The 24,731-nt window shown below is 37.8% G+C and overlaps 1 protein-coding gene across 2 annotated transcripts; it reads left to right on the forward strand.

The window, feature by feature from the left end:
- The first annotated feature begins 18,379 nt into the window (after positions 1–18,379).
- LOC105972827 (putative late blight resistance protein homolog R1A-3) lies at positions 18,380–24,463 on the forward strand. Of its 2 annotated transcripts, XM_088816767.1 has the most exons (4): positions 18,380–18,694; positions 20,912–23,503; positions 23,614–23,709; positions 24,086–24,463. In XM_088816767.1, the coding sequence occupies exons 2-4, from the start codon at positions 21,050–21,052 to the stop codon at positions 24,377–24,379; spliced, it is 2,844 nt and encodes a 947-aa protein (XP_088672893.1). In that variant the 5' UTR covers positions 18,380–18,694; positions 20,912–21,049; the 3' UTR covers positions 24,380–24,463. The 2 variants fall into 2 exon arrangements, with proteins under 2 accessions (XP_088672893.1, XP_012853263.1); XM_012997809.2 differs by lacking the exon at positions 18,380–18,694 and having other exon boundaries at positions 20,606–23,503.
- Positions 24,464–24,731: the final 268 nt, after the last annotated feature.

Raw genomic sequence — 24,731 nt, forward strand, 5'->3', positions numbered from 1 at the left:
GTTATTTTTTTCGCACGACCGCGCCCTTTGCTGATTTTGTCCAGTAGCATCACCGAAATCTCATACGGCCATGTGAGATTCCTGCCTTTTTCTTGCACGGTCGTGTGAATAATTGCAGAAATTGCAATTAAGCCCCTGAAAAATAAAAACTTCTTATCAGTGCCCCTGAAACTTTTTTTTTTTTTTAGAAAAATAAAATAAAAACAAAAACTAAAAAATTAAAATAACATAAAATAAAATAAGAAAAACGAAATCTCGGGTTGCCTCCCGAGAAGCGCTAAGTTTACAGTCTTCAGCCGAACTTTGTCTGCTTCTTTGTTCAAGCTAACGTGACCGAAGTCACTAGGCGATTAAATTCCTTTCCCGATAATGCTCGTTTGGTTCTTTAGGTGGCCACGCCCTCCTTGCACGTTCATCATTGTTATCCCCCCAACTCTTTTGACTATCTCTCGGAGAAGTTGACATTGAGTCCGCACAATAAACTTGTTCCTTCCGACTACCGTTTCTGCCACCATCTCCTGCACTCAAAGATGCTTTCCCATGGTCCAAGATCAAAACGTCAAAATCTTCATGATTTGTAAAATCCATAAGATCAACAGCAAAACAATCATTATTATCACATGGATTTTTATTAGCGCTAAAAACGTTAAATTTGATCGTTTGATCGTGCACCGTCATTGTAAGATCACCACTAGCACAATCAATTAGAGTTTTCAATGTGGCTAAAACGGCCTTCCTAAAATAAGAGGTATCTCCCTATCTTCATCTATATCAAGTATAACGAAATCCACAGGGAAAATAAATTTGTTCACTTTTACTAGCACATTCTCTAAAATACCTTTTGGGTGAACTAAAGACCTATCGGCTAATTGAAGAGTTATAGCCGTTGGTTCAATCTCACCTAACCCAAGAGTTTTATAGGTGGAATAAGGCATAAGATTAATGCTAGCGCCTAAGTCAATGAGCGATCTAAAATTTTTACCTCCTATAGTACAAGGAATAGTGAACTTACCTGGATCGCCGAGTTTTTGTGGAAGGGGTCGTGTAAGAATTTCACTGCATTGCTCCGTGAGTTGGATCATCTCGTTCCCTTGCAATTTATTTCTCTTTGTCACGAGATCCTTGAGGAATTTCACCCACTTTGGCATCTTTTGAATGGCTTCGATAAACGGAATATTTATGTGGATTTCCTTCAACTTGTCCAAAAATCCTTGGTGCTCGGCATCGAGCTTCTTCTTTTGAAGCTTTTGAGGATATGGAATTGGTGGGGCTCTTGCAATCACTGTTGACGGTGAAACTTATTGAGTTGTTTCTTTTGGTTCCATCACTCTTGGCTTCTCGATTACCGTGCTTCTCTTCTCTTTGGGTGGGGCTTCCTCTAATTGTCGCCCATTCCTTAAACTTACGGCATTGCACTGCTCGATGTTGTTCTTTCGAGGATCTTCCGTATTTGACGGCAGTGCTCCCGATGGCCTCGCGGTTAGCTGGGTTGCAAGTTGACCCATCTGCGTTTCCAAATTTCGGATGGAGGCTTGGGTAGACGTCATAAATTGGGCCAAGATATTTGCGAGGTCTCCTCCTTGAGGTGGGGCTTGAGGCGTATTTTGGAATCCGGGAGCTGGTCGTGAATAATTAGGCGGTTGGCCTTGAGGTGGTGCTTGCCTTTGTCCTTTCTGATTTCCTCCCCACCCAAAGTTAGGGTGATCTTTCCATCCCGGATTATATGTGTTGGAGTACGGGTTCCTCTGTTGTCGGTTGGTGTCATGCACATAATTCAGAGACTCCGTTTCGTCTACGCCTTGGTCGGGAGCTTGGACTGCATGGACTTGCTGAGTCTGCAAAGCCGCTACTTGCTTCGATAGCTTCTCTAACTGGGCCGTGATTGCAGTGACCCCGTCTAACTCCAAAATTCCTCCCCTTTTAGCGGCTCCGCTATTCGACCGGTCCGATGCCCGCATGTATTTATTTCTAGCGATTCGCTCCAAGAGTTCGTATGCGTCGTCGTAAGTTAAACTCATGAACATGCCTCCAGCTGCAGAGTCGAGCACGGTTCTCGAGTTGTCTTGCAATCCATCGTAAAATATTTGCAGTTGGCGCCACTCTTGAAGTCCGTGATTCGGGCACCTCTTTACTAGCTACTTGAACCGCTCCCACGTCTCGAATAACGCTTCACCGGCTTCTTGTATAAAGTTTTGAATTTCTCTCCGGATTCTCTCAGTTTTTGTTGGGGAGTTGTATGTATTCATGAAAAGTTGTGCTAGCTGGGCCCAAGACGAAACGGAGTGCGGTGCGCGAGTTTGTAACCATTCTTGGGCTGCTCCTTGTAAGGAGTGCTTGAAAAGGCGGAGTTGCAGTGCTTCGGGTGATACTCCGTTCATCTTGTGCGAATCACACGTTTCGAGGAAGTTGACCAAGTGGAGATGTGGGTCTTCATGAGCCAATCCGCTGAATAACCCATTGTTTTGGAGCATAGTGAGGAGTCCCGCTCGAATTTCAAAATTGTTGGCTTCAATAGGGGGGCTGCTGGATGCTTGATTGAAACCCATTGAGTGTTGGAACGGTGTACTCATGCAGTGCTCGTTGACGAGGTGGTGGATTAATTAGCTGGCGTTGCTCTTGCTCAATAACGACTTCCCCCACCGCATTCGGTAGGCGCCCTTGGTCATCTGCCCTACGATTAATCTCTTCTTCCATCGGTGCGGGAGCGTTTTGAGCCAACCTTTGATTCCTCCTGGCTTGCCTAAACGTTCGCTCAATTTCGGGGTCAAGAGGTAGCAAGTTCGTGGCGAGTCGTCTTCGCATAAAAAGTACCTAAAATAAAATAAAATAAATAAAATAATTAAATAAAATAAATAAAATGGCTGAAGTAAGAAAAATTGCTCAAATTTAATATTGGGATAAATATATAATTTAGCCGTAATCCCTGGCAACGGCGCCAAAAACTTGTTGGGTGCTAAATACCTAACACGCAAGTGCACGTATCGGAAACAAGTAGTAAAAGTGGACTCGTGAGAGTCGGATGTCGATCCCACAGGGAATACTCAAATTATTTAATCCTAAGTACCAAATTCTAACAACTATGATTTTTATCCAACCTACCCAAGTTTGTCAAATTAAATCAATTAAACAATTAAACTAATTAAGAAAGCAATTAAACACGAGAAAATATCAATATAAAAACGGATCTAGGATTTTATCTTTCCCTATGCGATAATTCTTCACCCAATTAATCTTCTATCATTCAAGTTACGATTCCCGATTATTAACCCAAGACACGAAATTACTCATAACCAGCTGTCGCGTGTATTATAAGTCTATTATTCATAAACGATTCACTATATGCCTATGCAAACCTAGTATGAATAAAACATTAAATAACAAGTCTCGTAACCGGCTACCTAAGGTATTATCTATATGTCTACGATAATACATGCAATTAACACACTCATCCGGTGAAAACTACTCGAAGGCTCTTCTATCCCTGTTCTAATTATTAAAACGATCTGTCAATCAATTATAACAATAACAAATAGCAACATAAATTAGCTACGTTCATGCGCTAAATAAGATCAAAATAGAAGAAATAATCGAAGAATTAAACTTGCATAAAAGTAGAAAAATAGGTTCGAATTACCACATAGGGTTCCAACAAAATCCTAGAATAAAAACTTAGCTACTCATGTTCTCTACGAAAAGCATAATAAAAATACGAAAGTTCATAAAAATCGAAAAATAAAAGTAAAGGGAGAACTATGAGGAAGATTCGTCAAGTCTTCGTCTTCGTTGCTCCGTTCTCTTGCTCCTAGATTGCGTGTGTGAAGATAGATTCCTAATTGTGTGCTATTTGGCCTTTAAATAGGGTGCAAAAATATAAGAGAGTGGTTTCCTTGTGTAATTAAACTTCCTTCACTGCGCCACTTCGTGAATCCGGACGGCCGTGCGAGAATTAGTTCTGAAATCCGGACGGCCGTCCGGTCTTGAATTCTTCAGAGTTTTGATTTTTTTACTTTTGGCCCACTTTTTCTCCGAATTTGCAGTTTTTACCCCATAAGTTGCCAATTCTTCAATTTGTACCTAAAATACAAATAATAACCATTTAAGCACCAATTATCGTTAAAACTCACCAAAAGCTCCAATTAAAAGGTACAATTAAGTGTAAAAATATACACTTAACAATATAAGCTCGATATAATCCTGAAGCCCCCGGAAAAATACGCGAGTTGAGTTTGAGCCTATAGGTATGAGGCCCGATAATTTCGAGGTTGAGCCTATAATAACGAGGACCAATGGTATATGAGCTTGAGACGATCCAAACTCGGCTCACATGGCCCGATTGCCAGCCTTAAGCAAGGCCATATATCAACAAATCTGCAAGAATCTTGTAATACAAGAAATCAAACTCGCCGCTAGGTTGGTGGATGGCCGGTGAGGACGATCGACGCCGCACCGATCAATCCAATTTATTCATAGGTCAAATATTAATATGGAAGAACGTAACATTAGAGCAAGGAAAAGGAACATTCTCACAAATGCAATGACTCCCACCAGAATCCAACAGTACCGTCGCCGCCGGCAACCTATAGCCGGAAATGTGCCTGTGCATCTCGACCACACGGAAGTTCACGTAAATGTGGTCATTATCGCGTGGGGAGACGAGCTCGAAAGCTTTAGAAAGTGTGATTCCAGTCAACTTGCGGCGCTCGTCGCCGCTTAGTGGCCAATCTATGATTTCGCCGGCAACGTGTCACCAGGGCCGGTCCGGCGTATTTGAGGGCCGGAACGAGAATATAAATTGTATTTTTAATAATATATATAGAGTTTAAGGGCAACGCCCCAAATTTGTTTTTTGTATATCATGCTTACTGACATAATATAAATAAATATTTATTAATACAAACTTGATTATTAAAAAAATATTGGAAATATTAATGTATGTGTAAATATATTTTTTATAAATCAAATGTGGAAGAAGTATGCAATAATTTTTGTTTGAATAAAAGAAAGATTTTAAATTGTATATTTTCCAAACTATTGCTTAAAAAATTATAAATAGAAAAATATTTAAAAAAAAACAATAGAAGATTAAACTTAAAAAAAATTATTTTTTTTACACATAAAACATATAAGTATATATATAAATTTCCAAATTCCAAAATGGGGAATATTAATTCAGTGGACCTGCTAAATCGAGAAACCTTCCAATTTAGAAAGTTCACTAAATTATCGTCTAATTCTTTTTGTTCGTTTACTCTCATTCATAATCAACAATTCCAAATGTTGGAATCAATCATATTGACTTCCAATTATGAAAAGATTAATAACTAATCTCAGACCGTTACATTCAAGGAATTAATTCAAGTACACGAGAAGTGTGACCCTCGATGGTTCAGGTGTAAGCTAGCCGTGGGCCCACAACTCATTGTGATTCAAACTCGTCCCTAGAGTTGTAATTAAGATTAAACTAATTTCATCTTAACTGCCCAACGAACCAAGATTGACGCCTAGCAACTACGCATCATGATTCTTTAGATACAAATGAAGTGCCTGCAAGAACCGTGTGATACAGTTAACATACAGTACGATCCCTTCGATTCATATGTGCTGAGTTAACTAGAGGCATTGATCCACCGAGAACTCTATTAGAAATCAATAATTGTGTGAACGTTATTAGTAATATAATCTATTTGTGTATGACCTAGAGAAATATATTTCCTTAATTATCACACAATCAGCTCTAGCCACAAACTCTGTTGATTATGAACTATTGGAACACACAAGACATCGATGACTAATTAAGCGATCAAAACCCTCACTACAATGCTCAGACTTCACACTAGATTGTGATTACACGAACATTGGCCCTTGAGAGGTCTTCGGAAAGACTCAGAGATAATTCATGACACAGCTGGTCCTCTAGTTAAGTCAGGGTGATTTATGGGTCTTGAGGATTAATGGTGTACAACTATATCATAGGAACCTCTACTCGATTATTGGGAACCACTTAGAGATTTCTAGAATGAGGGAGTTTAGTGAACTCATATATATGATCAACCATTTATGTATGCCGGTACACAATACCGATTACTGATGAGACTCAGTACACATACACTAAGAGCTAGTCTCAAATGGGAAAGGACGGTATCCTCTTTAATGGCGTAACCGTTGACTAGGAACTGGTTTAACAGTTATATTACTCTTATTAAATTATCTCGTGATTCAACTAAATCAATTTACAGTAATAAAAAAAACTGTAAGGACTATATATATGCATGTGCAAGGGATAAAGTTATAGAATGCCAAAAATGTTTTTATCATTAATACGAAATATATTGTTATTACAAGAAATATGGAAAGACCACAACCAATAAGTTGACTTGTTGGTTACCTACTCTAACAATCTCCCACTTGAACTAAAGGCAACTACCCATGAATCGCAATCCCATCAACTCTCGATGTTTTTCGTTGACTGGTCTGGATAAAAGCTTCGTAAAGGGATATGCAACATTGTCTTCCGAGGTGACACATTCGACCTTGACTTCACCTCTATTAATTATTTCTCTAGTAACATGGTACTTTCTGTGAATATGCTTGGATTTCTGATGAGATCTCGGCTCTTTAGATAGCGCCACGTCTCCGGTGTTATTGCAGTACAACTGATACGATCCGCACAAGCTCCAAGACAAAGAATTGGAAGAAGCGCAATCGTACGAGTTTTAAGAGGACATTCGAGTTTTCCTTGGAGAAAAAAGGCTGGAATCAAATGTTTGAGATGTCCGTGGTTTGGAATTGGAAGAAAAGAAAGAGAAGAAGTCGTTGGACAAGTCGAATTCCATGTATCCGAGATTCTCGCCTATTCTGGCAGAGTTTACCATTCGAGTTATAACTCTCGCATCTGAAGTGCATTTAAGCTGATTCAAAATGATTCGGAAAGCTAACTGAACGATCTACAACTTTCATGTTTTGAGCGAAGGGATATTAAAAGTGGAACAGTGTTGAAATTGAGCTTTAAATGCATGCATGTGCACAGCCCAATGTCGCGAGTAAAGAAGGGTTGATCGAGAAGCCGACTTGAAGATCAAGTTATTTAATTTATTTATGCACGTTTTTAATTTAGGATTTATTATGTTTTTATTATTTTAGAGTCTTTTATTTTTAGGATTTTCTTATTTATTTATTTCCTTATTATAGTTTAGGTAGGAGTCCTTTTCCTTGTGAAAAAAGAGTCTTTTTAGACCTTATAAATAGGTTGCAAATTTGGCTTATTTGATGGGACGAATTTTGATGATTTAATTGAGAATATTCTCTTTGGTTCTTTAAGAACTCTTCGAACATATCGGTGGATTCCGTTTGTTCACCCCGACTTATCAATCGATCTTTCACAATCGATTGTGGCGTCTTCACATACCAAGGTTCTTGCCTCTTTATAGGCAACGGGTCGTGGTTCCACCCTTTTGAATCTTTGTTTTTGGATGTCTTCGATCTTGCTTGCGCGTAGGGTATTAGGGTCCCGTAACAAGTTCTACGGGGTTCGTATCAGTTGGTAACCAGAGCCAACATCCAAAACAGGTTTCACTTATCTTTATTTTTTGTTGTGTCTTCTAGTATATCTCATCTATTCTTGACTTGTGTTATTTTGAGTCTTCGTTATAAAAAAAATACAAAAAAAATCGATTTTTTATTTTTTGTTTAGATTTATTTTCAGACAAGTTAGGGTTTATTCGTGTCAACAAAAAAAAAAAGAGAAAAAAAAAAATCGAATTTTGTTCTTGTTTAGAGTTCCTTACAGCCCAAGTTAGGGTTTTTTAGTGTCCAAAAAAAAAAAAAAAAAAAAGAATTGTTTTGATCATGTCCGAGAAGGCCGGTAATAAAGGAGAAAGAATTGAGCAACGTAGGATGTCGCCAATGGATAAACGCTTCCAAGAACTCCAAGATCGGATGGAAGGAATTATTACCCAGCTAAAGGAACTATGCAAAGATCAACATGTTCGAGGGCCATACGTACGACGTGATGCTCACCAACCAGTTGTACCTTATCCTGATAAACAGGTAGATTGTGATGGAAATTTTGGTGTGAATGCTACAAAATCAAGGAGGGAGAGTATGAGACGAGGGTCCAAATTGGAAACATCAAGCCGAGGCAATTTTGGTGGAGAAAGAGATGGCGTATATCAAAACTTCAGGTCTATCAAGTTGAGAATACCATCTTTCCAAGGTAAGAGTGATCCTGATGCGTACATTCAATGGGAAAGAAAGCTTGAGCTCTTATTCGATTGTCATTATTATTCCGAAAAGAAGAAGGTGAAGCTCGCCATCGAAACGTTCATTGACTATGCAATTACTTGGTGGGACCAATTTGTCTTAACTAGGCGGCGTTGTGGCGAAACACCAATTGAAGATTGGGAGTCCATGAAGGCAGCTATGAGAAAGAGGTTTGTTCCTGCCCATTATTATAGGGAATTGAAGATGCAAAGCTTGAGGCAAGTTACTAAGTCAGAAGAACGGAGTTCGCCGAGGTGGGAATCGCAAAGGAGTTCTACAGCGAGCATGGTGAGAGAATCGTTGCAAAAGCCTAAAAGAGAGAAATCAAAAACCAATCAGCAATTCAATACTAAGAGAGGAGAGTGTCCAAGCAAGCCATTCGTGAACATGTGGTTGAACATTGAGGATCAAGCTACAAATGAGAAAAATATTATTTACGAGTCACCACCTCAGAGGAATGATAACATTGAGTTTCCCATGGAGGAAAATGTTCTAGACATCGTGGAAAGCATTGGTGCAAAAAATGGAGTGATGCAAGACGAAATTGTTGAGTTGCAGCCCATGGAGGATGAAAAGTGCAAAACCGCCCCACCACATGATGAAGAAATTGAAGGTTCGGATTCCAGGGCAAATCCTTTTGAAGAGGTGGAGAATGATATGATCCAGCCATGCAATGAAGTTAACGCTGAACTAACCGGAGTTCAAACTCCCATTGTGCATTATGATGAGATGGTGGTGTCGAGGTTTGACGTGTCGGGGCTTCGAGCTACAAAATACCCACAAGGGTTTACGCTTCAATGGATGATAGATGGTGAGTTTTGCGATGTGGTGCCAGGATGTGTAAGTTTGCTACTGAAGGGAGAGATCGATTATGAAATCTATTTTGTTTGTACTCCTTCTGATATTTGTCCAGATTCGAAGACGAATCCTTTTAAAGAGGGGGAGAATGATACGATCCGCACAAGCTCCAAGACAAAGAATTGGAAGAAGCGCAATCGTACGAGTTTTAAGAGGACATTCGAGTTTTCCTTGGAGAAAAAAGGCTGGAATCAAATGTTTGAGATGTCCGTGGTTTGTAATTGGAAGAAAAGAAAGAGAAGAAGTCGTTGGACAAGTCGAATTCCATGCATCCGAGATTCTCGCCTATTCTGGCAGAGTTTACCATTCGAGTTATAACTCTCGCATCTGAAGTCCATTTAAGCTGATTCAAAATTATTCGGAAAGGTAACTGAACGATCTACAACTTTCATGTTTTGAGCGAAGGGATATTAAAAGTGGAACAGTGTTGAAATTGAGCTTTAAATGCATGCACGTGCACAACCCAATGTCGCGAGTAAAGAAGGGTTGATCGAGAAGCCAACTTGAAGATCAAGTTATTTAATTTATTTATGCACGTTTTTAATTTAGGATTTATTATCTTTTTATTATTTTAGAGTCTTTTATTTTTAGGATTTGCTTATTTATTTATTTCCTTATTATAGTTTAGGTAGGAGTCATTTTCCTTGTGAAAAAGGAGTCTTTTTAGACCTTATAAATAGGTTGCAAATTTGGCTTATTTGATGGGACGAATTTTGATGATTTAATTGAGAATATTCTCTTTGGTTCTTTAAGAACTCTTCGATCATATCGGTGGATTCCGTTTGTTCACCCCGACTTATCAATTGATCTTTCACAATCGATTGTGGCGTCTTCACATACCAAGGTTCTTGCCTCTTTATAGGCAACGGGTCGCGGTTCCACCCTTTTGAATCTTTGTTTTTGGATGTCTTCGATCTTGCTTCCGCGTAGGGTATTAGGGCCCCGTAACAAGTTCTACGGGGTTCGTATCAACAACTGTACTGGATCATTTGCGATTGGAATAAGACCCAACTCTTGGATGAATTTCCGTATCCAAACACCTTCATTTCCAGCCTCCGATGTTGCAATTTTCTCAGCTTCAGTAGTGGAATCGGGCGTTGTGCTTTTCTTGGAACTTTTCCAACGCACGACACAACCATTCAGCCTAAATATAAATCTCGATTCGGAATTTGAGTCATCCACATCCGATTGAAAAGTAAAGTCGGTAAGACCCTATAATTTTAACTCAGTACCCCCATAGACTAAAAATATATCCCTAGACCTTCAGTGATGATATGTTTTATAGTCTTCCAGTCAGTTGGACGGGGGTCAGACTGATCTTTGCTTGTGACACTCACAACATATGCAATATTTGGTCTAATACACAGCATGCCATAAAAAAGACATCCTATGGGAGAAGCATATGGTTTCCTTTTCATCTCGTCGATTTCTCTAGGTATCTGAGGACACATATATTTCGAGAGACGAACTCCATGGGACATTGGAAAGAACCCTTTCTTGGATTCTTCCATGTTAAACCGTTTCATAACAGTGTCTATGTAAAAGATTTGGTATAAACCTAGCATCTTTCTATATCTATCTCTATAGATACGTATTCCCAATACGTAAAATGCTTCACCCAAATCCCTCATTTAGAAAGGTGTGGACAACCATGCGCTTTAGTCTGTTACAACATTCCTACGTCATTCCCAATGAGTAGAACGTCGTCGACATAAAGCACCAAAAATATCACTGCCCTCCCACTAACCTTCTTGTATACACAAGGTTCCTCCTGGTTCTTGTCAAAATCAAACTCTTAGATAGTTGAGTCAAAAATTATGTTCTAACTACGGGATGCTTGTTTCAATTCATAAATAATTCGATGGAGTTTGCAAACCTTTTGCTCACTTCCTGAAGATATGAGGCCTTCCGGTTGCGCCATGTAAATTTCTTCCTCAATGTCTCCATTAAAGAAGGCGGTCTTCACATCCATTTGCCATATCTCGTAGTCATACCATGCAACTATGGTCAACAAAATCCTAATGGACTTTAGTATTGCAACTGGTGAAAAGGTTTCCTCATAGTCAACACCTTGTCTTTGAGTGTATCATTTTGCTACCAGTCTAACCTTATAGTTTGATACCTTTCCATCTACTCCAATTTTCGTTTTATAGAGCCACTTGCAGCCCATGGGAACTATTCCCTCAGTTGGGTCCACCAAGGTCCATACCTTGTTGAGGTATATAGAGTCCATTACGGAATTCATGGTATCTAGTCAATGTCCCTTGTCTTTATGTGATACAACTTCGCTGAAAGTCATTGGATTACGCCCAACGTCAACATGATCTTTATCATTTTCGAGGATGAATAACCTATCAGGTGCATTCCAAACACTTCGCATCCATGTATTGAAGGTTTAAGAGGTATATCAGTGGTTGTATGAGTTGCATCATAATTTGGTTCTTGTGCTTGAACTTTACTTTGCGGTTCTTGAAGCTCTTTGAGTTCTACCATGCTGTCTTTTCTATCTGATAGAAATTTCTGCTCTATGAATGTGGCATTTTTCGAAACAAACAATTATGCTCCTGAGACATAATAGAATTTGTATCCCTTAGGTTCTTCGGGATACCCCACAAAGTAGCACACGTCGGATATGTTATCCAACATGTCTCCCATTAACCGCTTCACGTACGCGGGACAACCCCATATCTTAATATGTTTGAAAATGGGTTGTCGAGAAGGCCAAAGTTTGTAGAGTATTTAACTGCTTCGGTGTTAACCGTATTCAACAAGCACGTGGCAGTGCGGACAACATGACCCCACATGTACGCCGAAAAGTTGGTGAACCCCATCATAGATCAAACCATGTATAACCAAGTTCGGATACTCCGTTGAGTTGAAGAGTTACAAATGGAGTCCATTGAGACATTCAATAAACTCTAACACTCAAGTATTCACCACCACAATCGGATCGAAGTTTATTAATACATCATCGGAGTTGTTTTTCTACTTCGTTTCTAAAATCTTTGAACTTTTCAAAAGTTTCAGACTTGTACTTCATTAATTACACATACCCATACCTAGAGTAATCATCGGCAAAGGTGACGAAGTAGCTAAAACTACATTTCGCACTAACACTTAATGGACCGCATACATATGTGTGGAACAAATCCGAAAGACCTTCGGCGCGGTCTATTTGCCCCTTATAGGGTAATTTGGCCATTTACCTATTAGACATAATTCACAAGTTTTAAGTGATTTCACATCGTCCAAAATGAACAATCGTTCACGAGCAAACTCGTTCATACTTCTTAAAGAGACATTTTATAATCTAGCGTGCCAAAGTTGCACTGGGTTTTGACTATCTCTTTACGTTTTGCACATATAACATTAATAGGTATTTCACTTGGTTCTAGTTCATATAAGTTTTTTGTTAATTGACCTTTGAAACCACATTGTTATAATTTTGAATAATGCAAATCGAATTTTCAAAAACAAAAGTAAAATCTTCTTTTTCCAAAATAGGAGTATAAATAAGGTTTCAACAAACAAACAATTGTACAAAATCAAAACAAAACTGGAGTTAAAAGCATCCAAATAAACTATCCCTATGGCTTCAACAACAACTCTTTCTCCGTTACCCATCCTAAGGTAGGTTTCACCCGCCTCACGCTTCATACTTCTTTTCATTAACTGCAAATTATTACACAGATGTGAGCCACAATCAGTATCTAATATCCATGAAGCAGAAGAAATAGACAAATTTACTTCTATGAAATACATACCCTTCTCACAACATTTTTGGTTTAGGTTAGCCTTGCAGTTTCTGCGACAATGGTTTTTCTTTCTACAATGATGGCAAGCATCATCAACCTGTTTGCTAACCTTTTCCTTGGGGCCCCCGCTACCCTCACCCTTCTCGAGCGCGGGAAGGAAACCCCTTCCTTCATTTTCTTCTCAGACAAACTCTTCTTCCCCAAAGTATAAACTAGGAGAACATATTTCTCCTTCTTAATGGTTGACTCAGAGTTGACCAACATGTTAATTAACTCCTCAACAGGGGGTTTGAGCTTGTTCATGTTGAAATTCACTATGAATAGTACATAGAAATTTGGCTGGGAAATGAAGATCAAATCCACCGAGAGTTCTTCGGGGAGGGTAACATCTAGGTCCTTTAGCTTCTCAATGAGTGAGATAATTTGGACACTGTGCTCATGGACCAAAGCCCCTTTGTGCAGTCTCATGGGGATCAACTCCTTAGTAGCCGATCACCTTGATGCTCTAGTATTCTCACTATAAATGCTTTCAAGGTGAACCTTGATCTCACAAGAATGCTCGTAAGACTCATACTTCCTCGCAAGATCTGGCGCCATCGATGCTACCATATAGCACCTATTGATGACGTAATCCCTCTTCCAAAATTCGTGACGGTTTCCTGCTCTGAGGTTGTGTTTTTAAGAATAGTATGGGTTTTTTTAGTTAGGACATACATGCGGTCCTCAACGATGACCACAAGCTTAAGATTACTTAGTCTGTCAAGACAGTTAGGGCCGATGAGTTTGTTTTGGTCGAGGATCGAAGCAATAGGATTCTTGGCAGACATTATTATTTGACAAAAATTAAGAAGATAAGTATTAGAGATTTTTCGTATTAATAATCTAAATTAAATATTTGGACTTTTATTATTTAAGTGTTCTCCCACTAATTTTATCGAGTTCCACTATCCTTTAGTAGACTGAAAACGTATTTTCCTATGATGGAATTAAGATCTAGTAGCGCAAACGCAACCCGTAGTTAATCTAGTCCGGTTACATATGTCCAAAGGTAGATTAGATCTCTATCAATCATATCAAAATATGACCCAAAAGTTTTATTTACCTTACACTTGATAATGACCTAAGTTAATCTTCGTGTGTCAAGTCTGATCTACCAATCAGAGACGTTATGGAACCAACTCTAACAAACTAATGCAGTCCCTAGTTAATCTAGCCGACTACGTTAATCTAGCAGAACCGTTTCTAGAACAAATCTCAATCGTATGTCAATTAAATTACAATTGACCTTAATAAGATCTCCTCGCTAACACGGCTTATTGCACTATTGTAAGGGGCTACATAAAATTTAATCGTTTGTAGAAGAAAAGAAAATTTGACATTTCAGTTTTTCTTTATACATTAATTATTATTTTTACTAAATTAAGAATGAGGGTTTTAAATGTTTTGTTATTATCACATAACAATTATTCGATCGGTCGATTGCGATTCCTACAACTATGTTCTCTAAAAATATATGACTACGCATATTGACCTAAGTGGGACATATAACTTTCGTCGCGTTTAATTTTGATTTTTCATCGGATATACAACAAATTAAAATGACTTGGGGAAAAATAATTAATGGACCTTATTTTGGGAATTAGGCACGTGTACGCAGCGGAAAACAAAAAAATATTTTAATTTTATTTGCATACACGGTTTTAAACCAATAAAAACAACACGTGCAAAATAACATAATTAATAGCGACCTTTTCGATTCGATCGCAGTTTAAGCATGTTTATGAATTCATAATAACAACATATCATGCTCGCGGTAAATAATTAAATATAATTATCACGACATGCTCGTCATACAAATCACGCAAACATACAAGGCATCAATTCATATGATTCATAAATTACCTACGATTAATCCTAATTAAATAGTAATTAAATTATAATTAAATCGGATGAACCTTTACCTCTTGAAGCCTGAAACGGATGACGAACTAATGGCTAGCTTCTTAACAAACCACTCCAAACAATCTAGACAGGCGGCAGCAAGTCAGCGGCACTGGCGATGACGACGAGCTTGAACTAGGTGGCGCGTGAGGGCGCATCCGGTGGCTACATCTGCTGGAATCTCCTCCTCTTATGGGATTTCACCTTGTACACACATTCCTAGACCCTACGTGGCACTAGACACGCAGATGTTAGATAAACAGAAGAAGAATAGGGAGAAAATGATCTACCGACGAACGGAGCGGAGATTGGCGGCACGATCCAAAAGACCTTCGGCACAATCCTTTTGCCCCTTATAGGTCAATTAGGCCAATTTTCCTTTTAGGCAAGATTCAAAAGTTTGAAGTTATTTCACATCGTCCAAAGTGAACAATCCTTCACGAGCAAACTCGTTCATCCTTCTTAAAGAGACATATCCTAATATAGCGTGCTAAATATTCTCAAGGTTTTGATCTATCTATTTACGTTTTGCTGATATAACATTAACATGTCGTTCACTTGGTTCTAATTCATAAAAGTTTGTTAATTGACCTTTGCAAACCACATTGTTATCCTTATGAAGAATGCAAATCGAATTTTCAAAAACAACAGTAAAACATTCTTTGTCCAAAACAGAATACAAATGAGGTTTCTAATAATTGAATGAAAAAACAGACAATTGTTCAAAATCAAAACAAAACTAGAGTAAGAAACATCACAATAAACTGCCCTATAGCTTCAGCAGCAACTCTTGTTCCGTTGCCCATCCTAAGGAAGGTCTCACCCCAGCAATCTTCATACGTATTTTTGTAGGTTTCAACTGATTACAAAGATGTGAGCCACAACCAGTATCTAATACCGATGAAGCACAAGAAGTAGACAAATTTACTTTTATGAAATATTTACCCTTCTCACAACGTTTTTGGTTTCGGTAAGCCTTGTAGTTTCGGTGACAATGGTTTTTCTTTCCACAATGATGGCAAGATTCATCCAACCTGTTTGCTAACCTTTTCCTTAGGGCCCCCACTGCCCTCACCCTTGTCCGAACTTGATGCTCGGGAAGGAAACCCTTCCCTTCATTTTCTTTTAGGAAGAATTCTTCTTCTCGGAAGGAGCAACTAGGAGGACATATTTCTCCTTCTTACGGGTTGACTAAAAGCTGACCAACCTGTTAAGAAACTTTTCAATAGAAGGTTTGAGCTTGATCATGTAGAAATTCACTATGAAAGATTCATAGGAATTTGGCAGGAAAAGGAGGATCAAATCTACCGAGAGTTCTTCAGGGAGGGTGACATCTAGGTCCTTTAACTTCTCAAGGAGTGAGATCATCTTGAGACCGTGCTCGTGGACCGAAGCCCCTTCGTGCAGTCTCATGGTGATCAACTCCTTAGTAGCCGAGTACCTTGATGCTTTAGTATTCTCACTATACATGCTTTCAAGGTGAACCTTGATGTCACAATCATGCTCGTAAGACTCATACTTTCTCGCAATATATGGCGCCATCGATACTACCATACAACACGTAGTGATGACGTCAACCCTCTTCCCCGATTCGTGCATTGTTTCATGTTGTGAGGTTGCGTTTCGGGAAGTGTAGGGGGTTTTTCAGTTAGGACATGGTGGTGGTCCTCAATGATGAGCTCAAGCTTAAGATTACGTATCCAAGCAAGATAGTTAGGGCCAGTGATTTTGTTTTAGTCGGGGATCAAAGCAATGGGATTCTTGGCAGACATTATTATCTGAGAAATTTTAAGAAGACAATTAATAGAGACTTTTCGTATTAATGATCACAATTAAACTTTTGGATTTTTGTTATTTAGTTGTTTTCCCACTAATTTTATTGGGTTCCACTACCCTCTAGTAGATAAACGAGAAAACGCATTTTTCTTTAATGGGCTTGAGGTCCAATAGCACAAATGCAACATGTAGTTAATTTAGCCCGATTATATTTGTTTAAATGTAGATCTTTATCAATCATATCAAATACGAACCTAATTTTATTTATCTCACACTTGATAATGACCTAAGTTAATCTGGCGAATTCAAAATCTTCATGTGCAAGTCTGACCTATCAATCAGAGACGTTATATAACCAACTCTATCAAACTAATGCAGTCCCTAGTAATTTAGCCGACCATGTTAATCTAGCAGAGCCATTTCTATAACAAATCTCCATCGAATGTCAATTACATTACAGTTGACCTTAAGAATGGCACTCCCCGCTAACACGACCTACTGCAGGTGATTGGTGTGCCTCTGGCACGTATAGCTGCGGAAATCGCTCGATACTCAGGACCGAGTCCACTTAAAATTTTGACAATGAGTTCCTCAGTCGAGATCGGAGAACCGGCAGTTGCAATTTCATCGGGGATAAATTTAATTTCTCTCAAGTATTCTGCAATAGATTTGGAATCACTAGAAATTTTAGTGAGATGATGGCGAAGACTGAAGATGCGTGTTTGCGATTTATTTGCAAATAAAGTGTGCAGCAAGTCCCATGCTTTCTTGGATAAGGGTGCTCCAACAACAGTGGAGGCAATGGTTGAATCGGCCGATGCCATCAAGGAATTTTGAATGAGTTGATCTTGGCGAAACTAGATCTTGTACTAAGGGTTCGCCACTTCGGTATTGGTTTGAGTGATGGTGCGAGATGGGGCTGGATTGGTGACATCTAGATGACCATATAGGTCATGGCCGTGCATTAGCATAGCAAACTGAGCTTTTCATGTCGTAAAATTTTGACTGCTAATGAGTTTGATTGGAAGTTGAGATGCATGGTTGAATTGGATAATTTGAGTAGTGGTGGGTGTGGTGGTAGTGGAGAGAGGATCAGTTGCCATGGAATTGGTGGGTTAAGAAGCAAGATGAAGAAGAAAAAAAATTTGAGCTGATTGCTCATGAGAGCTTGAAAGGCTCTATACCATATAGAGAAGATGGACTTTGATATTTTATTAAGGTACAATTACATCCCATTATATACAACGTATGGGAGAGAATATCTAAACTAATCTGCCGAGAAATAAGAGTCCTATTGAAACTCAAATAACATAAAAATAGAAACAACTTTGACTAAACAAGATTAAAGAATGCCCAAATCTTGCGAAAGAGTTTGTTACACTAATAATCGAGAATGGTGAAGTTGAGGGTCAAAATCGAAGTTTTTTCTTTGAATCTTTTACATGGAAAAAAGCGCTTAAGACTGTGTTTTCTTCCCTTTTTATTTTTTTTGGATTTGCAACAAAATTAAGCTTGAGGATCTGAGTTTGGTTGAAGGTTTTTGCTGGAAAAAATATTAGAAAAAGTGGTCTGAAAAGATGGCATTTCTGAAATTAGGAAGGACTGAATTGAAAATTTTGAAAACTTCATTTTTGCTTAAAATTCTGGGGTAAATCTATAATTTTTAAAACATCTAATACACAGGATATTTAGGTCATTTCATGTCCAAAACCGCACCACCAGATGCACATACGCCGAGTCCCAGCGCAAGATAACCTGTCAGGGGCTTTTTTGGCTTTGACTAACTTTCGTAAGGGGGTTCTTGCTAATTTGTTTAACATATGGGTGTTCTTGGCAATTAAATATTTCACAGGGGTGGTTTTTGCAAAAAATCAAAGTTTTTTTTACTTGTTAGCTTGACGTAAGACATCGTCTATTCAAAGACCAGTATGAATAGATGGCTGAGGTTTATGCACCTTCAGTTTCTCCGCCCAATTCCTACCCATCCAATCAGATTGAATTCGCTACGAAAAAAGAAGGCCGATTTCTTGAAGATTACTCAGCTCGAAGCGAATGAATAATTGGAGACGGGGACCAAATGGTGAAGATCAAGAACAACTAGAAAGGTCTGGAAATTGTATTTTTCAACCTAACTTAATTGTAATTAATTTTGAAGTAATTTTCTATTTATAATTCAACCTAACAACTTATTTGATAAAAAAATAAGGGGTAATGGCAAATAGGCCCATGACAAGGGCACTTAATTAAAATAGGGACATCCAACTTTTTTGTCTTTCAAATAAATCCACCCCATTCAAACTTATTTGCAAATAAGGAAAATCCCTTTATATATACCAAAATTACCCCCAATTCATTTGAAACCCAATTTAACTCCAATTTCATGATTTACACCCCAATTTAGCCCAATTTCATCAATTAACCAATTTTAACCCAAATTTCAATTTTGACCCCAATTTTAACCCTAATTCGTATCAATTCCACCCATTATGCTCTAACTTCTTTAATATTACACATTGACCCCGGATTTTAACAAATATATCACATTAACCCCCAAAACTTTTTTTTTTCAGAAAATAATTTTTTTTCTGAAATATTTTTTTTCCGGCCAGATTCCGGCGTTGACTTTTTTTTTTTTTTTTTTTTTTTTTTTTTTTTTTTTTGAATTTTGTTTTCCTGAAATTTTTTTCCGGTCGGTCAACGGCCGTTGACCGCCGGGTTTCCGGCGTTGACTTTTTTTTTTTTTTTTTTTCTTAAAAAAAATATTTTAATTAATTTTACTGTCTTGGCTGTTAAATTACTGTCTCCGGCAGCTATTTAACTATCGGAGACAGTAATTTAACTGTTAATCGACTGTTTTTTTTTTTTTTTTTTTTTTCAAAAATATTTTAATTAATATTACTGTATTCGTTGCTAAATTACTGTCTCCAGCAGTTATTTAACTGTCGGAGACAGTAATTTAACTGTTAATTGACTTTTTTATTCTTAAAAAAATATTTTTAATTAATATTACTGTATTCGTTGCTAAATTACTGTCTCCAGCAGTTATTTAACTGTCGGAGACAGTAATTTAACTGTTAATTGACTTTTTTATTCTTAAAAAAAATATTTTTAATTAATATTACTGTATTCGTTGCTAAATTACTGTCTCCAGCAGTTATTTAACTGTCGGAGACAGTAATTTAACTGTTAATTGACTTTTTTATTCTTAAAAAAAATATTTTTAATTAATATTACTGTATTCGTTGCTAAATTACTGTCTCCAGCAGTTATTTAACTGTCGGAGACAGTAACTTAACTGTTAATTGACTTTTTTTTTTTTTTTAATTTTTTTCCTTAAAAAAAATTAATATTACTGTCTTGGATGTTAAATTACTGTCTCCAACAGTAATTTAACTGTCTTAGATAATAATATTAATAATATTACTGTTCGGAAAAATAATATTCATAATATTACTGTCTCAAACAGTAATATTACTGTCTGAGACAGTAATTTAGTAGTCAAGACAGTAATATTAATTAAAATATTTTTTTTTTCTAAGAAAAAACAATTCAAAAAAAAAAAAAAAAAAAAAAAAGTCAACGCCGGAGACCGGCGGTCAACGGTGGTTGACCGGCCGGAAAAAAAAGCAGGAAAAAAAAATTTCAAAAAAAAAAAAAAAAAAAAAAAAAATCAACGCCGGAGACCGGTGGTCTCCGGCTCCGGCGGTCAACGCCGGAATCTGGTTGGAATCTGGCCGGAAAAAAAACAGTTCAGAAAAAAAATTATTTTTGAAAAAAAAAAGTTTTGGGGGTTAATGTGATATATTTGTTTAAATCCGGGGTCAATGTGTAATATTAAGGAAGTTAGAGCATAATGGGTGGAATTGTTAAGAATTATATTATTGAGGGTATTTTAGACTAAAGACATGGGGATGGGCTTAATTGAGAGACTGTTTTTTCTGTGGACTAAAATGCATTTAAGTCCCATGTGATGGGCCTTTTTGCCATTTGCCCAAAAAATAAAACCCGATTTCAACAAATTATAAACTTGTAGCGGATTCATATAATCAAAAAATAATAAATTCTGTCAGCTGTCTAAATGCCAATGCTGACTTAGTCATTGGAACAACTTGAATATTATCTTACATTTAATTTCAGACACAGGGTGTTGACTTTGCTCTTCTTGTTAGTGTTTGAGAAATCAAAAGTTGCTTTCTTTTAGCACTACTACTAATTTTTGATAATCTGTTAGTGGTCTGAAAATTGTTTTATCGAAATATATAAGGAAGCCATAGATGGCTGCTTATGGAGCTTTAGTTTCTCTCACACACACTATTGATCAGGTTCTGCAACCTCCTCCTGCTCATCACTTCATTATCGATAGAGAACGGATCGAATCTCTACGAGAAAGGGTAGTTTTGTTGCTCGATTTTCTGGCAAATCAATCTTTTAGACGAAGCAAAGAGGTTGAAGATTTGGAGATGCGGATCACGGATGCATCTAATGCAGCAGAGGATATAATCGAATCGAATGCGAGGAACCAAATTCGTGCAAAATATGAATTCTTTAGAAAAATGAGGTCCACCCTGAAAAACATGGTGCATATCAATGTCAAGAGAGACATACCGATGATAGTAGAAGAGTTTGTCTTTATCGAGAAAGAGTTAAGGAATATCAAAGACGACAAAGTCACGGAAGACGAGCAATCTGAAAAGTCACCGACTGTTAGTTCGCCGAGGCCTCTCTCCGGCGGCAAAAACACCATGGTGGGATTCGACGAGCACTTGATTCAAATAATGAGCATGCTCGCCACAGATGAATCTGATCGTCGGATTATCCCTATTGTTGGGATGGGTGGCATAGGTAAGACTACTCTTGCCACTAATGTTTATAATAATCCTTTTATAGTGGAAAAGTTTGAGGTTCGTGCTTGGTTTGTGGTATCCCAAGAATGTACTGGCAAAGAGATTCTGCTAGGCCTTTTGCGTCAAGTTGTTACTACAGGTCGAAATGAACTTGAGATGAACGATGACGATGAGCTGGGAGAAAAGTTGCACAAAACTTTGTTTGGGAGGAGGTATTTGATAGTGATGGATGACATATGGGATATCAAGGCTTGGGAGATGGTGAATAGGTTCCTTCCGGATAATGATAACGGAAGTCGAATCTTGGTAACTACTAGGCTGATGAAGTTGGCTTCAGATGTTGGGTCTTGTACCCCTTATCAACTGAATCTTCTAGAAAAATCACAGAGTTGGGATCTACTCCGTGAAAAGATATTTGCTGAAGGACGTTGCCCCGTTGAATTGGAGGTAATTGGAAGAAAAATTGCCAAAAAATGCAGAGGACTTCCTTTGGCACTTGTTGTTGTTGGTGGGCTTCTTGCAAAGTCCGAAAGAGATCATTGGAAGTACGTCGAAGAAGATTTAACTTCATCAGTAAACAATCAAGATGATGAGTTCTGCATGAAGATATTGTTGTTGAGTTATATTCACTTGCCTATATATCTCAAGCCTTGTTTCCTTTACTTTGCCGTGTTTCCACAGGACATTGATATCAAAGTGTCATGGCTAGTCAGATTGTGGATTGCTGAGGGATTTATAAGACAATGTAAGCATAAAAGCTTAGAAGAAATCGGAGAGGAGTATTTGGAAGATCTTATAGATCGAAATCTCATTCTCGTCGGTAAGCGAAAGATAAGTGGAGAAGTGAAGACCTACCACATACATGATCTTTTAAGCGATCTATGCAAGAGTGAAGCTCGGAAACACAATTTTCTAGTCTTTGCAAAGCTTGATAAGACCAAAGCTTCATCGGATATGTTGAGCGTACGCCGCCTTATCATTAATGGTGGCCGATGGAAAAAGATTAAATTAAGAGCCTCTGGATCAGCGGCAACTACTAGGTCTTTCATAAGCTTCTTTTATGGGAATTCTTCTAGTTATAGTGCTCGTCGGTTTATATTACTGCGGGTACTAGATGTGGTTGATAGATATCCTCAACATGAGATTCTAAAGCTAATTAACTCAAGATACGTTGCTTGCATGGGTTCGTTATCTATGTCGTCTTCTATATCCCGACTATGGAGTCTACAAACCTTGGTTGTTGATGAAGAGTTGACTCTACCTATTGAGATATGGCAGATGCCCCAACTTCGACATGTTAAGGCCAAAACAATTTCTCTCCCCGATCCTCCTTCAGATAATGCCCAAAAAATCACAGTTCTTGAAAATCTACAAACACTTTCGACAGTCGGAGAATTCAAATGTAGCGAAGAGGTAATTAAACGAATCCCAAATGTGAAGAAGTTGGGGATTGTTTGTTCGACAGTTGGATCTCATTGTTTAAGCAATCTCGGCTTTCTCCATAAACTTGAATCACTTAGTCTAGCATTTGATGGTACAATTGGTCGTGGAAACATGGTGTTCCCAAGTTCAGTTAAGAAATTGTGCTTAAGTGAATGCAAGATTCCTTGGGAAGATATGTCCATTGTTGGTTCGTTGCCCAATCTTCAAGTTCTCAAGTTGCGGTCGAATGCTGCTGTAGGCCAAAAGTGGATTTCAAATGAAGAGGAATTCGTTCGACTGAAGTTCCTTTTGATTGAGCTGCGTGAGTTGGAGATATGGGAAGCAGACAGTACGCATTTCCCATGTCTTGAGGAACTACATCTTCGGACCTTGAACCTGAAAGAAATCCCGTCGGATTTTTCGGAAATATTACCGCTTCAAGTGATCGACTTAAACCTCTGCAGCAGTTCCCTTCTGACATCAGCAAAGGAAATGTCGGAGGAGAGAGAGAACCTAGGATACGACGCTCTTCAAATTCGATATTCTTCATTAGGAGTGCTAACAATTTTGGTGAAGAGAGGTATTAACCTTTCTGTTCGTGACGGCCGCATCAGAGATCCTTATGTTGTTATCAAGATGGGCGAAAAGGTTTTGTTTTCGTACTATATAACTGTCGTATTTGGCGATATTGAGGTTTTTTGTGTATTATTTAACCTCTCTAGTTTTCTAAAAAGAATCGCAATTTACTTACGATGCAGAGGCTGAAGACTCGTGCTGTCATAAGGAATGTTAATCCTGACTGGGATAAGGATTTCACAATTGTTGTTTCAGATCCTTGTCAACCAATCTCTCTGGTGAGCCGAGCCTCTTTCATTATAAAATTCGATAACAGCTTCTACACATGTTACTTAGATTGCTAATTTTCCTCTATTTTATTTTTTTCTTGATCAAATCAGAATCTTAGAAACCATTATAAAAAAAAATATATATATATAAAGCCATAATAAAAGGTACTTTTTACCGTAGCAAAAAAAGTATTTGGTACGGCTATTTATCGAGAAAAGTTTTTGTCACGCCCGTATATGCTACGGGGCAAATTCGTAGCAAATGCGTAGCTAAAGCATTTTTACTACGAATTTGATACATTTTACTATGGTTAATGGTCGTAGTAAAAAGTCATTTTTCTACTAGTGATCTATGCCTAATTCGATGTGTATGTATGGTTTGTAGACGGTGTACGATCAGTACAAGTTCAACTTGGATGACAAAATGGGAGATGCAGATTTTGATATTAGACCGTTGGTAGAAGTTGCGAAGATGAATCCAAATGGCCTTCCAAATGGTACGGTAAGCACAATAATATTGCCTTCGATCTCCAATTGCCTTGCTGAAGAGAGTTCCCTTGTTTGGAAAGACAACAGAGTAATGCAGGACATGCGCCTGAGGCTGAAAAATATCGATTGTGGGGAAGTCGAACTTCAACTCGAGTGGTCTGATTGTTTTAGTTATTACAAGCGTTCTTAAAAAACATTATATTTGATCGCATACTATGTAACAGTTTTTACTTCATTATAAATTGGGTTAAATACAAAAACACCCATGTACAATGAATTTTGTATCATATACTACATGTATTATACATAAAAACAAAACAAAAAAACCAAAAAAATAATAATAATATTGATGTGGTTCACAGTAATATTACTATAACAACAGTAATATTACCGTCAACCACATTAATATTATTGTGTTTACAGTATTATTACAATAATAGACAGTGATATCATTACGTTCCTCCGTTAATAACTCAAATAAAACAAAAAACCCAAAAAATAATAATATTGATGTGGTTGCCAGTAATATTATTGTGTTTACA

This window comes from Erythranthe guttata, chromosome 4 (assembly GCF_056151865.1).
Source record: "Erythranthe guttata isolate IM_541 chromosome 4, IM_541, whole genome shotgun sequence".
NCBI lineage: Eukaryota > Viridiplantae > Streptophyta > Magnoliopsida > Lamiales > Phrymaceae > Erythranthe > Erythranthe guttata.